General features: G+C 39.4%; 1 protein-coding gene across 2 annotated transcripts; it reads left to right on the forward strand.

Moving 5' to 3' along the window:
• The first annotated feature begins 1,130 nt into the window (after nucleotides 1-1,130).
• On the forward strand, nucleotides 1,131-16,922 carry zc3h12b (zinc finger CCCH-type containing 12B). Of its 2 annotated transcripts, none has more exons than XM_044370233.1 (6): nucleotides 1,131-1,574; nucleotides 6,858-7,638; nucleotides 7,781-7,920; nucleotides 8,138-8,372; nucleotides 8,674-8,780; nucleotides 8,867-16,922. In XM_044370233.1, the coding sequence occupies exons 2-6, from the start codon at nucleotides 7,007-7,009 to the stop codon at nucleotides 10,291-10,293; spliced, it is 2,541 nt and encodes an 846-aa protein (XP_044226168.1). In that variant the 5' UTR covers nucleotides 1,131-1,574; nucleotides 6,858-7,006; the 3' UTR covers nucleotides 10,294-16,922. The 2 variants fall into 2 exon arrangements, with proteins under 2 accessions (XP_044226168.1, XP_044226169.1); XM_044370234.1 differs by lacking the exon at nucleotides 1,131-1,574 and adding an exon at nucleotides 1,655-2,104.
• The last annotated feature ends 260 nt before the right edge of the window (nucleotides 16,923-17,182 follow it).

The raw sequence follows: 17,182 nt of genomic DNA on the forward strand, positions 1-17,182 counted from the left end.
CACCTGGACAAAATGTATGTACATGAAAGCCTTCAGTCTGATTCAAATCCAGGACTGTTGACACAAAGCTGCTGTGCTGCCCCATGACAGAAACACTACACAATTTAGAAATCACTTACACCAGTGCACATTTCACTACATACACACAAAGGATGGGTTAAAGGATAGGTTCTCAGATAGGTTCACAGTTTTTAAGTCTGTCTTAAAACAACAGTCAGGTGTCCATATGAACACTGAAAGAGGTTTTCCTCGCTGTAATCATTCCTCCTGATCACACTTAAAAGATCCCTTTCAGATGCGCTTTAACTGTAAGTGATGGAGGCCAAAATCTACAGTGTGTCCACACAGTCATTTTGTGCATAAATGCATTTAAAAATTTATCTGAAACTTATATGAGGCTCCAGCATCTGACTTAATCATATCAAGTGGATATTTGCCACATTTACAGTCTTTTTTGCATCAAATTCCCTCTTTGTGTTTCCTTGGACAGTGTTTCCCTGTTGAGCTGCGGTGGAAGTATAATAAAAAGAGGGACTTTGGCACTAAAAAGACTATAACGTTGAAAGATATCTACTTGATTTGACTTATTTGGACAGCTGAAGCTTCATTTTAGCTTCAGATAAACTTTTAAAGTCTCCCTCCACTCAGAAATGTTTTTTCTTCTTGGTCCTTCAGTTGGATGTTTGAGCTTCACTGTGCAGAATGATGTATGTGCAGAGTTTGACACTAAAAGGCTGTTTTTCACTTTCATTTGCTGAAAGTGGAAAGTTTCTGTTCTCATTAATCTGATTTTAAGGGGATGTCACAAATCAAGCTCAGAGGCCTCTCTGAGCTTGATTTGTGACATCACAACTAGTTTGGAGCCATTCCTGGTCCAATATTTAATTTACACAAGTGTGATGTGGAAACTTGAAACCGCCAGTGCCCAAACACTGAGAATGAACTTTACAGTGAAGCAGGAGACATCTTGTGTCCAAAAGTTAAACTTGAAATGGAATTATATTTTATTTATAGATTTTGGAATTTTTAATGAAGGGCGAGTAGATTTAATTTCAACGATCACATCATTGTTCCAAGCAGAGTCTGTTTATATGTAATGTAATAATATATGTCTGGAGGGGATCTTTAAATAAATTCTTCCACAAAAGGAGGCTTGTGGATTTTGGCCCCCAACACTTGCATTTTAAGTGCATTATTAAGGGATCTTCTAATGGCCAGTATGAACAGGAGGAATGATTATGTTAGGAAAAACGTGTTTCAGTGTTCATTTGAACATCTGACTGTTGTTTTATGCCAGACTTGAAAAATTATGAACACGTCCTTTTATGACAGTTCTCAAACTGTCCTTACGAGCCACCAAGGAAGCAGCACAGAAGCCCTGCGTTTATGAAACGCCTGATTAAGCAGCGAGGAACAGCAATCCAGTTTGTAACGGTGCTCTGAACCCCCCGGTGTGTTTTCACAGCTTGGGTTACTTGTTTCGCTCGCGTTATCTGGCAACCCCGACCAAACTGCGACAGCGCCAATGGCAGCAAAACATAACTGTAACAGGCGAGGAGGATGACAGCAACAAGGTGAGATGAGCACCGTGGGGAAGTCAAAGATGGCAGTGATTTACGGGCAGTGTATGTAGATAATCCTGTTGTGCTGCCGTGGTTTCACCTCCGTGCGAAATATTAAATCATCGTCAACTTTTATCTCAAGTTACTGTAGTATTCCGGCAAACGTTAGCAACAACGTTAGCAACCTGGCGTTTAAGTTAGCCTCTGGAGCTAATGAGTTTGCCAGCTATTATTACCGTCAACTACCGAGCTTGCTGCTGTTAACTAAATAGAGACCAGGGTTGCCTGACAAGCTTAGTTAGTTAGCGCACAGTAAGAGTTATCTGAAAGCTCTCTAACCATTAAGCAACAAGAGAAACCGAAGTAGGCCGGTTAGTTTATTTAGCTTAAATGTTGACTCTCCGTCTGGCTAAGTAACGTCAGTGTGCTAACCGTAACTCGGGGCCTAAGGGTGTCAAACCAGTTATCTCTGATCAAATTCAGCCACAAATCTGACGTCGTGTGCTGTAGTAATGATATAACGGAACTAGAAAAAGTGTACAGTAAGTATGAGATTTCGTGTACTGTCATAATTGTTTAACCTTCCTCCATTTCATCCCTCTCAACTCATGATGCTGTTGCTAATGATTTCCAGCACTTCAGTTTTTTTTTGTTTTGTATTGACGTGTCCACTAGTTAGCTGATGGATGCAACACCACAGTCACCCAGCTGAGTAAACTCAAATAACAGTTTAGGATGGTTTTCTGGATGGTCACTGTCATTGGGATCAGTGCAGTGTTTGAATCTAGTTGTATATGCATGTGTTGTTCTGTTAAGTGAAGGTAAAACTAGCTGAATATGAGAATACAATTCAATCTTCACTTCTCTTTCTGTCTACTGTTAACGTTACCCCGCCAAAGCGATATTTTCCTCTGTTTAGTCTTTGAAATAAATCTAGTTTTCAACATGTTTAGACACATAATTAATTGTATAATTCTGTGACAGGTGTCATTCTACATTAAAACGACTAAACAAATGAATTAGAAGGAAAAACGTAAACCCGGTTTAAGTACAAGCAGACATCAATAGAGTAAAGTTGGTCAAAACTTAATGTGATGTTTGATATACAGTAGACTTTTACCTGTTAAAAGTTAAGATTGGCAGTGATTTGGGGGGCATGGCAGAAAGTATGAAGCAAGTTGTTTTCAGGTTGTATCCATGATGTTTGTATTCTCATGGATGTATTTTTAAAATTCATACACATATATAGAATTGATCCAGCTTCTGTATTTGGGGTGTGAAGTGCTGATTAGCCTGTTTTTGAATCTTAACACAATCTTAAGAGATGTGAAGAGTCATCGTCCATGTGCCCTAAGACTTAAGTACTATCTTATGTGTTTAATTTGATAGGTCTTGCAAATGATACCTTCCTTCCTGCTTGACTTTTAACATTCATATTAGAGTATGTTTCTATAGCAAGTGAACATGACAGTCCTCTAAGATAAAAATCCCTGCACAGACGGTCAACACACCAACTGTATACTTCAGCTTTCTGTTGAGCAACATAAGCAATTGAGAGTTAATCATTAAAAGATAATATGATTTAAAAGGTTAACTATTAATCAATGTGACATCTGTCCTTCATGGTGAAATGTGAAGGCTGTGGAGAACTTTGGTGTAAGTGCTCAGCAGTACATTTTGATGAGTGATGGATAATAATTATCAGCCTTGATTCAGTGTTTCCAGTGTAGCAGTATAAATGTCACGGAGCTAATGAGGCTAAAGTGAGATGGGAGCATAGTGCTATCATCTGAGTAACGCAAAAAACGGAAATAAGATCAGATATTGGTTTTGTTGGTTTCATGCCCTGGGTCACAGTTTACTGTAACTCTCGCTTGGTTATTTTTGCATATCCATGGTTAATAATATAAAGTCTTCATTATGTTTGTGTGTATTGGCACTTTTCAGCTTAGAAGATAAGTGATTTCTCGGTAAGATAAAAATTTTTTTTATCTTTCTTTGGTGTTGCAGTAGCCACAGATCAAGATCATCTCGGTTTTCTAGTTTTGAATTGATGAAGCTTCTTAAAAGTGAAAAGTCAAAGCTGTCATTATGCATAATACTGGAAACTGGTTAAGCTGATGGTGGGCAGAGGAGCATAAGGAAGAGTTCAATGATCAACATTGCAGCTGATTTATAAAAATGACTTTCTTCTGTGTAAAGTTAAAGAATGCATGTAATAGTTACAGAATATGTGAATTACAATCTTGATCATTTTTGGACGCTGCTGGTTGGCTTTAAACTCTTAGTTTGTCAGTCTTTATGTTAAGACATCTAACTAGCCAAGCAACACATGTAACAAATGTGCTGCTTTGAGGCAGCACATGTTTGGAAAATGTGCTGCCTCAAAAACTGACCACAGTGCATTTTATGTCAGCTCCGTACTGGACACTATGCAGGGTCAGCAATGTAAAAGATGGCTTGAGGGACCTGCTTCACTTGTTGCTATGAAACAGAACTACACGAGCCTGTGCATGTGCACAGATAGTCTGGAGGCCTTGCTGAGTCTAAGCTTATGAATCCGGAGGTGGAGGGAAAAGCAGTGGAAGAGCTCTGCTCTCTTTAACGTGTATTGATGTTGTCATGAAATGTCTGAAAAGGCAGTGGGCCGAGCTTATGTGGTGTGTCTGTCGCTAATCCTAAAAGTTCCACAACTGTGCCTCAGCATCCCTCCTTTTTTGTTTTAAACGTTACAACCTTAGTTTGTTCTCCATCCTTGTCACATAAGTTGTGATCAGTAGCGAGACAGTGTGCACCACTGATAACAAATAATCAACATTAAAAGGTATGCATTGTAGCCATAGATTGACCCACAAAAAATCTATCAACCTTCAGTGTCCTCTATGAATGTCAGTCCTATGTATTACCTGTGGAGGGTGTTGCCACTTATTCACTCTTTCCTTATGTTAACCAACGTTGAAAGTAGAAATCTCAGATAAATACAAGGGTCAGCATGTGTTTTAAATTTGATTTTAAGATGCACTCATAAAAATCCAGATTGAGTTCTTCTTTTTCAATGGTCAGCACTGATAGAGGTCTAAGTAATGTAATATTTTATTGGAAAATGTGCTGCCTCAAGAGTTTTAGTGTAGAGTTGTAGTGTAGCTGTAAGTGTTCTGCATTTACTGGCTGCCTGAAGAGAGATGATGAGCTGTGTTTGTGTTAGTCGTGACTGGTAAAAAGGAGTTAGCTGATGACAAGGCTGTGTTGCTAGGCAACACACATCATGGGCTGCGCCTCTTGAAGCTCGAAGCTGGCTGTATTCTGCTCTCTGCAAGACTGGGGGAAAGTGTAGTCTAGTGTGTCTGTTCATTAACGTACTTGTTGTCAAGAATTTTCTTTTTACCGATATCAATGTGTAAAAATGTACACAACAGCGCTGCGTGGTTTATACTGCAGGCTGAAATCCTGCACTGCTTTGCCATAAAACAGCTTTGTTCACTAAGGAATTCTGTTCAATTCAGATTGTCTGTCAGAGGGCCGGAGGCGCAGGGATACACTGTTCAGCCCACACTCTGTCTCAGGTTATGTGAACTCATGCACTCACCTCATGCGTGTCTGGCTTGAATGCTGCTTGTGAGACCAGTAAGGCTTTTGTGCTTGCAGAAGTGAGAGCTGTTCTGCAGTACATTAACACATTTTGTGCAGGAAGACTGGGTTTCATTTTAAAACCAATAAGCTGGAGAGACAACAGAGTCAGGTGGAGACTATTTTGTCTGTTGTTTGTATTTATATTTTTACATATGGCACTTACAAACAGGAGATTGTTGTCAGTGTCTATTTTAATGAATAAAATTGTGAGTTTATGTAATATTCCTAAAACAGAAAAATATGTTAGTGACATGCAAAGGTCTAAAAAATACCTCTACCTGTATGAAGGTAGTGAAGCGGAGAAATTGTCATCATTTGCATTTTCTTTGAAGGGCTGGCATGGCTGGCAGACAAGTTTTACTGAGAATAGTTGACGCTGTTGACACCTAACATATGTAAATATTCACATTTCCGTCAACTGGTTTGCAACAGCTCAGGCAAAGAAGTTCACGAATGCAACACTGCTGTAAATGCTTTTAAAAGTTTGCACATGCTGGCAATTGCAGATCACAGCTTTAAGTACATCATTAGTTGCCAAATTGTAAGAATCAGTGAGTTTGTAACATATCAGTTATAACAGAGGTGAGAGTTGGATAAGAATGATCATATTTCACTAGAAAGAGCAAACTAAACAAAATCTAGGCCAGTTGAGTCAAGCAGCATGTCACCACTTACTCCACCCGCGTCAAAACCATTCGACCAATTGTGTATTAAACAATCGTGCCCATGCGCTTCTGACTGATCCACAGACACCAAAACGCAGTCATACAGAGAGAACATGTGTTTTCCTGTATTCAAACTAGTCCTTTTTCCTGTGCTGCTTCCTGATGCTAGGGGCTGATCCCCCCCCCCCCCCCCCCCCTCCCTCCCACCCCCCCGTAACTTCTGTATTTGGGCATGCGACTAACATATTGTTTGTTTTTCTTTGAATAATTATTTCACTTGCTCTAGATAGCAGTGTTTACCACAGGTTGAGAATTGGTCTACCACAAATGGGGTGGTGGGTGGGAAGGTGAGAGAGAGAGCTAAAAAAGAGCACTAAATTCACAAGCGCGTTTCACTCTAGTAGACTATATTGTCATGCTACACTTGCAACTGCTTTTCTAAGGAAACTTTTGAAAGTAAGAAATAAATGAATAGATATAAATATTTTTTCAAAATAAAGCCTGTGTATGGGAAACAACATGGGTAGTTATGTCAGCTTTTAAAAATAAGTTTATTTTGTTGCATTTCATCAGTAAAACACATATTAAAGGATCACTGTGTAGGATTTAGGGGGATCTATTGGCAGAAATGGAATATAATATTCATTCAAGTATGTTTTAATTAATGGATAATCACCTAAAAATAAGAATCATTGTGTTTTCATCACCTTAGAAGGAGTCCTTTGTATCTACATAGGGAATAGGTCCTCTTCACAGAGCCTACCATGTTGCACCACAATGTTTCTACAGTAGCCCAGAATGGACAAACCAAACACTGCCTCTAGAGAGGGCCTTTCGCAAGTTTTGCGGCCACAGTAGGTTCTTCTACACGCTTAAAAGGCGAGGGTGAGGGGAAGGATATTCAGTTGGTTGCAATCTGCAACCCCACTGCTAGATGCCACTAAATCCTACACACTTGTCCTTTAACCAGTACTCTTCATTTGTGTTTTCTCTCTTTCAGGATTAAATAGTTCACATAGGGGAGACTGTATTACTTTGGCCCTACACAAAGAGCCTGTAGTGCTAAAGTCCAGCAATGAATAAGATTTCCTGGTTGCGGTGGAGGTGAGGAAGCATGGGGTGGAAATCTGAGGTGTCGAGGCGAACGTGATGACGGCATGGTCCATGGTGGAGAAGCTCAAAATGGAAAAACGCCCATGCAGGGAGGAGAACATTGACTCAAGCGAGGCCCAGCATGCCACTGATGAGTCTGAGGATGGAAGCAGCTCGGAAAGCGAATCTGAGGAGCAGCAACACCTGAAGGTTCAGGTGAACAACAACAGCTGTAAGAGGAGGGAGCCTTTGGCTGCCACAAAACCCCACCGCCAGCTCTGTCGCTCTCCATGCCTGGACCGGCCCAGTTTTTCCCAGAGTAGCACCGTGCAAGATTTTCGTGAGGATGACACCAGCGCAGGAGCAGGGATCAAGCATGCCAGTGACAAGGAGTACCAGACGAAGATGGAATTTGCTTTGAAGTTGGGCTATTCGGGAGAGCAGGTGGAGACGGTGCTCAACAAGTTGGGGGCTGCTGCTCTTATTAACGATGTGCTGGCTGAGTTAGTAAGGCTTGGAAACAAAGTAGAGCCTGAAATTCAACCTTGCAGCAGTACGGCCACATCAGTATCACGCTCGCCCTGTGTTAAAGAGACTGTTAGTCCAGAGGTGTCAGTGGAAGAGGAATCTGTAGATACCTATGATAACCTCAGGCCTATCGTCATTGATGGCTCAAATGTGGCAATGAGGTAAGACGCTAACAAAGATACACAAGTAGATGTAATCGGTTTGCGCTTCACACAGAAAGCACTGTTCCAAAACATTTCCCTCTAATGGATGTTCTTTTCGTTAGGTTTAATTAACCTTATATCACGTTGTTTTGTTTTCTAGCCATGGAAACAAAGAGGTGTTCTCTTGCCGTGGTATCCAACTTGCTGTTGAATGGTTCCTAGAGAAAGGACATAAAGACATCACTGTGTTTGTCCCAGCCTGGAGAAAGGAGCAGTCAAGGCCTGACGCCCTCATTACAGGTACTAAAGCTATTTTTCCGGCAGTTGCTCTGCATTCATATCACTTATATCCTCATCACACTGGGACTATCTAATAGGCAGTTATTAATATTCTTGTTCTGTTATTCAAAAACTCTTTTTTTTCTGTTTACAACCCACATGAAATAACAGATCTTACTTAGAAACTGTTAATGACATGGTAATCAACATTAAAACTTAATTGAAATTTATCTTTCAGATCAAGAAATATTACGCAAGCTGGAAAAAGAGAAGATCCTGGTTTTCACCCCGTCTCGGAGGGTTCAAGGCAGGAGAGTGGTGTGCTATGATGATCGCTTCATAGTGAAGCTGGCTTATGATTCTGATGGAATTATTGTGTCAAATGACAACTACAGAGACTTGCAAAACGAGAAGCCAGAGTGGAAGAAGTTCATAGAGGAGCGTCTCCTCATGTACTCATTTGTCAATGACAAGTAAGCAACTATGATGTGTTCTTATGGCAGCCAAATGATGTAAAAATGGACTCTAGGAGTCTGTCCCCCATCACCAGAATTATCTCACTCTACAATTTTCAATTTTTTTTTTTATATCAAAGTTCATTAGTAGTATAAATGACCATTTGTTTAAAAAAAACAAACAAACAAACTTTTAATCTGTGACATAATCTGTTTAGTCATTGTATTATAATATAAATAACCATTTTAAAAATTATTTTTGTGTGCTCAGATCAAGAAGTTGACATTTAATAATGGAAAAACTTTAAATGATTTATAGATTTATGCCGCCTGATGATCCACTGGGACGACATGGTCCAAGCTTAGAAAATTTCCTTCGCAAGCGTCCTGTTGTTCCAGAGCACAAAAAACAACCTTGCCCCTATGGTGAGTTTCCTGAATGTCTTTTTTGAATTTCAGTGTAATTTCAGTGTTTAAATTTCTTGACTTGATCTACTCTTTCTTTAAAAAAGGGAAAAAGTGCACATATGGACACAAGTGCAAGTACTACCATCCGGAGCGCGTCAACCAGCCGCAGCGATCAGTGGCTGATGAACTGCGGGCCTTTGCCAAATTGTCTGCGGTGAAGACAATGAGTGAGGGGGCTTTAGTAAAATGCGGTACTGGTCCAGCGACTGTAAAAGGGGACATCAACTCTGAGGCCAAACGCGTGGCACCCAAACGTCAGTCTGACCCCAGTATTCGTTCAGTGGCCTGTGAACCTCCAGAAGCACTGTCCGTTGTTAGGAAGTCTGAGACAAATTCAGTGCCTTCCCTTGTGTCTGCTCTCAGTGTGCCCACCATGCAGCCCGCCAAGAGCCACGCAGCTGGGGCCTTGAACACCCGATCAGCCAGCAGCCCAGTGCCAGGTTCTTTGCAGTTCTCACACAGTTCTCTGGAGCACATGTCTAGTGTACAGTACCCGCCTATTTTGGTGACTAATAGTCATGGCGCCTCTGTTACATACAGTGAACAGTTCCCAAAGTATGACTCAGTTAGCGACCATGGGTATTATTCACTGCACAGTGATTTTTCAAACATGAGCATGAGCAGCATGCATAATGTCGACAGTTTCTGTAGCATGGAGCACGAGCATGGTGTGTATCAGAGAAACCCCAGCCACTGCCCTGAATCCTGCCTCAGCCATTCAAACAGCGACTCATTCTCCTCTTACGGGGACCTGTACCCAAGCTCTGTGGACAGTAGCTTAGAGGAGAGCATGAAGGGGCAGCAGCAGTCTCCCGCACAGGCTAGGATGCAAGCTTTCTCCCATGGGTTTCGTCATGAAGCACTGACTAGGGTACAGAGTTATGGACCAGAGGAGCCCAAGCAGGGCCCCCGTAAGCAGTCTGGAGCTCATCTTGCACCACATATCCAACATGCTGCAGTGGGGGCCAGGTCCAGTTGCCCTGGAGACTATCCCCTCACTCAGAATGTCCTCCCACCTCTGTCCTCACAGCCCACTCGCTCTCTTGGCATGACTCGTATGGACAGCGTATCAGATTCAAGGCTATATGATAGCAACCCAATGAGACAGAGGCGACCTCCACTGTGCCGCGAGCAGCATGCAAGCTGGGACCCTCTGCCTTGCGGTAATGAGTCCTACGGATATCACTCATATCCTCTGAGTAACAGCTTGATGCCGTGTTGCGAGAGGGTGATGGTACGCAGCATGCCAGACAAAATGGAACAAATTTGGAACTCGCCATGGGAGACCCCATCTGCAGCTGAACACCAAGAGCGGTATGTCATCCCAGACCACCAGTATCAAACATATCGGAACCTTTGTAACATCTTTCCTGCTTACGTAGTCCATTCAGTAATGGAGAAGAACCCTCATTTGACAGACCCCCAACAACTTGCCGCTGTCATCGTTACAAAACTGAGGTCATGCCATTGAGGGGTTATTAAACTTTCAAAATCGAAGTGATAAGGGAAATAAGCATTTTGATTGCAAAGATAGGCACTTGTTAAATGTTGCTGCATGTGCAACACCTGCTCTCAGGAGTTAATCATTTTTTAAATGTCTCTGATGCAAAATCTGGCTGTCAGGTTTTACATCGCTAAGATGACATAGAAGTAATCAGCATAGAGGAAGTTTGTCTGATCAGCTTAAGTAGAATTGTAAGATGTTTCACATATGAAGGCTACATTTTTATATGAAGTGTGGCGCACATGATATAAGGTAACAACTTACGTACAACACATTCATAATACCTGAGCAGGAGCTGCATAACAGCTTTGCACCATATCCATGATTAACTGAGCTGTTTATCATCATTTTAGTTTTGGACAATATATGAAATAGTTAAATGTTCTTCAGATCAATGTAGATTGTATTTCTGCTGATTTAATTAATTACACATTATCTAAAAGTCATGATGGTCAGCTGATTAGCCATCATAATCTTAACGTAATTTAAAGACTAATCTAATTTGAACTAATGTAGCTAGCTAGTGTATTATTGAACCTTAACCTTTCGTGAGTCAATGTGAATTAAGTGGATTAATAAACGGGTCAGCCACACAGTCAAGATAGGAAATAGTTACACTCCCACATTTGCCTTATTAAATCTGACATGAGTATGTCAACATTTGTGCACCATGTAGCTTTTATGAAGATCTTGTTCAGGTCCTGTGAATGTGTTATGAAAGTGTTTTCTGGTGCAGTGGTACTATAAATAACCTTGCTTAGGTCTGCCTCTGCTGTAAATAATTCTTGTGACTTTTTTGTGCATTTATTTTAAAGATAAGTAAGAGGGAGGTAAGTACATACCTCACAGCATGAACTCTGACATTTAATGGCCTTATATCTGAATGACCTCACGCTTTAGTCGTCGTCTGATCGGTTTCAATGAAAGTCTTTAGTCGTTGAAGCCTCCTACTTTCAAATGTAAAGCACTATCTCAGTATCTAAAGAGATATATTTTCTCAGCCTCACTTAACAAAGCTACTATTTTGGTAGAATTTGACAGTGCACAAAGCAAGCCAAAAAGGAGATTTGACTTGTGTATATATGTGCACATATCTATGTACATATAATCACACAAAAGCCATTATTTCAAAGTCATTTATAAGCTGCTAAATAATGCCAAAAAAAGAATTTATATAGTGTCAGTATTCTACATAACTTTACATTTTGGTTCACACGATCGATTGGATTATAGTATAAACTTAACATCTGTGTTTGGATGATTTCCTATGGTGTACTGTATAGTTACCTTTCTGATTTTATTGGATACTACGTCCTGGATTTTCCTACTTCTATATTAGTCAAATTTGTTGTGCTGATTCTTTTCAGTGTGAAAATATTAGTATCTTTGTTTCAAACACAGTAGCTCTAATAAACTCCTTTGAGTTGTCAGTGGAGCAGTTTGTTTTCAGGAGCAGGCTTATATTGTTTCAAAGACTACTTTTACATGCACTTAAGTTAGTCTGATGATTGCCAGCTTTTGTCAATGACCTGATTGCTGACGCATAAATGAGAAACTTAGTTTAAGGCATTAAGAGAAACTTGGTTAACACATCTAGATTTCTGATGGTATTCGGTCATTTATACATTTTCTACATGGTCTTTTTACATGTGTTAATGTGCATGATAGAGACCCAGAACAGGGAACACATCAGTAATCCAGCAGGATGAAAGGAAATGTTGTTACTAGTGCCCAGACTTCTTTGCATGCAGTATAAATAAATCCAAAGTCCAGTCTATGAACAAACATACTGATATCTCTATCATACAATAAAATGTTTACCATCAGGCTAGTTTGTTGAATTAGTCTGTTCATACAGATGCACAGTAGGAATTTGTTCAATTTACACTCAGTAACAATCAAAAAATGTCAGTGGGGCACCTAATAAGCTTCCTCAATAACATACTGTATTAGATGCACTTAAAATATGGAAAAATGCTGAAATGCTTTCTGACTGACCAACTGCATTTACACTTTTTTTTGTTTAATTAAATCTACCTATTGCAGTGCATCTATAAAATTTCATGCTATACCCTGATTTCTGACAGTCACCTGGTTTCTTATGTGCATGTAAACGTAGCGAAACTTTGATTTCACTGGGCTGTGATGTGACTTGCGTAGGCCCAAGTTGTAGAAACGTATCATCAGAGGAGATGGGAACAGTGTTTACCCTCACAGTTTAACGGTTTGCACAAGTAATTCTATAACAGGCTGAATATTTACCTGGTGTTGCATTTGTCAGATAAAATATAAAAATCTGCCTGTAACGATCAGGCCCGCAAGCGAGTTCGACATTGGACTCGTTTTGTGATATCTTGTAGAGTATGAGGTTCAATGTTTTTTTGTTTTTTTTTTTAAAAAAAGAAGTGAATGCCAGAAAGCATGTTGAAGATGAGATATATTGTACTGTTTGGCTTTTTTTATGGGAGACTGAAGTGCTCAAATACAGATGTACAGTACGCATACATGCAGCCCGTCTCCCAGGATCATGGAAGGGTTTGGCTGTGCCTTGCAGCACATTGCTCTCAGGATGCTTTCAGTTTTCTAATTTTCAGTCTTTTTCCTGCCAAAAGAGTCTACTCTGATCTAGTAGTGATATATTTTGTGAAACTCCTACATGTAACATGTAGTACCTTAAAGTTAGTTATGTACAGTTGAAACATGGAGATGGCATTGCAAAACTTTGTACTTTTTCTGTATATCTTCGTTATGCACCTTGAGTTTTTGGAACAGCGGGCTAATAGGGTGGCTTTACGTGATGCAGCTTTAGTCAGATGTAGTAATGTTGATGTTCATCTGGGTGCCCAAGACAAAAAATGGGTGTTTAATTGCTTGAAGACCATTTGATTTCCCTATATTTTCATGACATGCTGATTATCTGGCAGGTGTTGAGTCAGTGAGCTTGATTGGATCTTTAAATTATACCCATGAGCGAGACTTTCATGCTCATGACAGGATGGATTTCCTTGATTTCAGTGATTAATAGCCTTTTTCTCTACCCCCACCCTCAGGATAAAGTGCTACATGAGACATGCAGCTTAAAACTGCAGAAAGGTCAAACCATGTAAAGCTAACCCTATAGCGAGATCATGCTTTGAGTGCATTTAAAGGGAAATGCCACTTAATTTCAGGATTCAGGTATGGTACTCCTAGGCCTACTCCGCCTGCTATTGACCTGCATGACTGAGAAATTTACAGTTTAGTATCACACGCCTGCAAAGAGAAGACAATAAAACCTTGTTGTGACTGAAATAACAAAAAATGGAAAGGGGGACAGTTTATTCTTTTTTGGTGGTTTTATTATTTTAAAAAAATAATTAAAAACACAGGGTGGAAGAGCTCAAACACAAAGTCCACAAAGTTGACTCTGTTTTGATGACATCACAGGCTTTGTGTTTGCCTTTGGCTTTAGGAAAGTGTTCCTGCTTATTGTCTAAAAGAAACTGTATGAGAATTTTTAAACTGAGTGGTATTACTCTTTAACAGGGCTAATTATGTGAGCCTGACTTTGTCTCGTTGGTGGTGCTTCAAAAATCTATATTTCTTTATAATGTTTAGGTACAACCATGGTGTATGAACAGACATAAAGAAAAAAAACAAACATTTGAATGTGTTTTGCCCAAATAGATTTTGGGCTTTGCTGACTTTGTTTTTTCATGAAAAAAGACAAGGCCACTTTAGGCCGGCTGTCTGTTCATGAGAAGGTGAAACAAACTGCCTAAATGTTTCTTCATGTGAAACAATCAGATTGCAAGGCTGCTGTCAAGGTTGTTTCTGGCATTTGGCTAAAAGTTTGCGTGCCGTCCTTTTCCTCCTTGAGGTAGTTGAACTGTCATAGATTTCAAGAATTAGTGCAAAAAGTAGGCCATCACTAATAAAACTAAAAACATTACTCTGATTTCTAATTGAGAAACAAGTTCAAGATCATCTGTGTAGACTTACATATGGTTCTTCGTGACAGCTAGATCTCCTTGAACCTGAATGCTGGACTAGTCCATTGCCCTGATGAACTCAGAGTACATTTTCTTAGATTGGTAAAGGAAGTAGTACTTTTATAGGACACACAAGACAAATCAACTATAATGAAAGCAGTCAGGGTTTATTATAGTGTTTTGTATTCAGTAATGGAAATCCTATGTTCAGTATCAACAAGTAAATGATGATGATTGAATGACATTCACAGTCATCTATGACACTGCAGATTTACAGCGCATAAAATCAATGTGAAATCAATCATTTAAAGTTGGACAGATCTCATTATATTGTCCTTAAATCTAGTTAGTTTGTGGTTTTATGAAGACGTGCATACATGATTGAACTTGAACTGTTCTCAAGCTTGTGTGTTACTATATCTGGCAAAGTGTCACATGGCTTGCTCGCTGTCATTAGATAAAATGCACTCATGAACAGCGTGGGCTTAACAAGTATTAGAGCAGATTCACATTTACAGCCCAGTGGCAATTTAATGCGTGACCATAATGTGGAAATTTATGGTACAGTAGCTGCTCTGATCCAAAAGGTCAGACTCTGCTTTCAAAAATCCCATCTGGACATTTTTGGACATTTTCCACCCGTGAACAAAAGAGAATGGAAGCTGAAAGAAAGAAATGTAGCTGATTTTGTCACTATGTTTTTCATCTATTTTTCTTTCTCTATTAGAGATATTTCAATTTTAACTACTTCCAGAAAGACACTGTTTTCACTGGGCCATAGACTACTCTCAAGCCAAAAATAAAAATCCCATGATCATAATAAAAAAAGATTTTCAATGTATCAATGCAGTATTTTACTACTTAGCCAAAAGGTAACACTAGAGGCCAGAAGGTGGTTTATAGTCCCCACCCTCCCTTTGTAAGTGCCGCAAACAACTAAGCCACAAATGTCTAGAATTGACTTTTGCTTGTTGATACAAATTGTATCTATACCTTGAATGTAACAAAATATGAAATGTATAATATGAAAATAGTTTTATTTAAATAAAGGGGGAAAAAAAATCAATGCCATAATGTTCGTGACACTGTGTGTCACTGGGAGTAGCCCATTGGTATGTACTAATTCTTACTGGGTACAGTAGTTAATTTACAGGGACATTAACGTGCTACCTACAAGTGCACAGATACCCTGTGTACAGCAGTAAGCATCATGTCCTCTCTGTACATAGTCACACGTGTGTGTGTATATATCGAAGGCGATCTGTAAATGTAAAAGTAACAGTTACTTCAGTTGTTCAAATACTTAGATCATTTCTGTGTTGTAACCTGTGCACCTTGGTTAAGTGCATCTATTTCCTCTGAATTGACATGTCTGCTTTATGCTATTTTAATGGGAATTTCAATATTTTTTAATATATTTTTGCCTAATAAAACATGCCAAAGTTATTCTTGGGTGGCTTTGTCAAACATAATTTCCAACACACGGGTTGTCATGCAGTGAATTCTGTATTTCAGAGGACAAAGGATTTCTTTTCTACAATTTAAGAGCAACTAACATAAAACGCAAATCTGTGTCTAACCTCATGGTTAAAAGCATGATACTGAAATTTCAGTTTGTGATTGGCTGATCTTTGGCATCAGACGACATCACCACATGTTTTACTAAAGTAGCATCACCTGGTAGGATGGACAACAGGCAGATAGCACTTTCAGTTCACTGAACGCTGAATTCAGTGCCAGCTTTTACTCAGATTTGTGTTTGATGTTTAACGCTCTTTCAAAATAGAGTTTCTCTTTAAAATTGGAATTTACTGGAATGTTTGGGAGTTGATTTAGTGAATAACCCTGTATGTTGATAAAGCAGAGGTGTGTTGAGTTGTGATTTCTTTTACTATTGGATTTTTCACCCATTGTGATCTAATAATTTTGGTATCTGAGGCTAGTTTGCATACTGTTGTTTGAAATGAACAGTCTGTAGCTTTCAGCTGGCCCTTTGGAAATTAGACTAGTGCTACTTTCAAGATGTGCAAGACTGACTTTTTCAATATAATATTAACTTAAGTTCAGAGTTGGTTGGTAATTGCTAAGATCAAGACCAAAGGGATTTTTGATGCGTACACACTATGTACCTGTAATGATGATTGAATAACACGCACACACATGGTTATGGTCAAATGATTGTGAACCTCTTGACTTCTTGCAGTTTGTGCTGCCACATGATTTAAAGATGGAATTGTTGGTGTACAGAGTGCCATGACAAGAGGTACACACGTGACTGTACATATATACAGTGTAATACTCAGGTTAAAACAAACATTTTAAATCACATACTTCGTCGTTTTCTAATATTGAAAAATGGAGTGGTGGTCACATTTCTGAAGTCGCATAGGTCTCCTGTTTGAGTAGACCATTGTGTCTGCAATGTAAAAAGGGAAAAATAAAGGTTTTTTTTCGTGTTGTGATGATCTGCAGTATTGTAATCCACACTGACTGGGAAGCATTGCTTTTGTAGACCAAAATATACAAAAATAGACTATTTGGGTCTGTGGGCTCAAACAAAATGTAAGTCTTAATGACAAAATGTGTTTCTCTCCATAAATAAAGCAGAATTCTGTTCAAACTGTGTTTCATCTTCTTTTTTTTTTTTCTTTAAGAGACAGGAAAGAGACTCGACAAGATTACAAAAACACGACTGTGTGGAAAGTTTTGTGTGGCAAACTTTTACATAAACAACATGGGATGTTCAACTGCGGAAATTGTGATGTCTGAGGGGAAGTTAAGTCACAAAATGTTTCCCTTTGTTGATTATGAAAGTTCATTTATCAATATGTAAAGACCTCCTCCTCCAGCAGTTTATGCAGTATGTAACAGTTCCTGAGATTCAA

The sequence above is a fragment of the Thunnus albacares genome, chromosome 13, assembly GCF_914725855.1.
Source record: "Thunnus albacares chromosome 13, fThuAlb1.1, whole genome shotgun sequence".
NCBI classification, from domain to species: Eukaryota; Metazoa; Chordata; class Actinopteri; order Scombriformes; family Scombridae; genus Thunnus; species Thunnus albacares.

What these genes read in the sequence shown, in the direction of transcription:
- zc3h12b (XM_044370233.1), top strand. Translation starts at nt 7,007, where the DNA reads ATGACGGCATGGTCCATGGTGGAGAAGCTCAAAATGGAAAAACGCCCA. An exon ending in GCCTGACGCCCTCATTACAG is followed by an intron (nt 7,921 to 8,137) that starts GTACTAAAGCTA and finishes TTTATCTTTCAG; the next exon opens with ATCAAGAAATATTACGCAAG. An exon ending in TACTCATTTGTCAATGACAA is followed by an intron (nt 8,373 to 8,673) that starts GTAAGCAACTAT and finishes AATGATTTATAG; the next exon opens with ATTTATGCCGCCTGATGATC.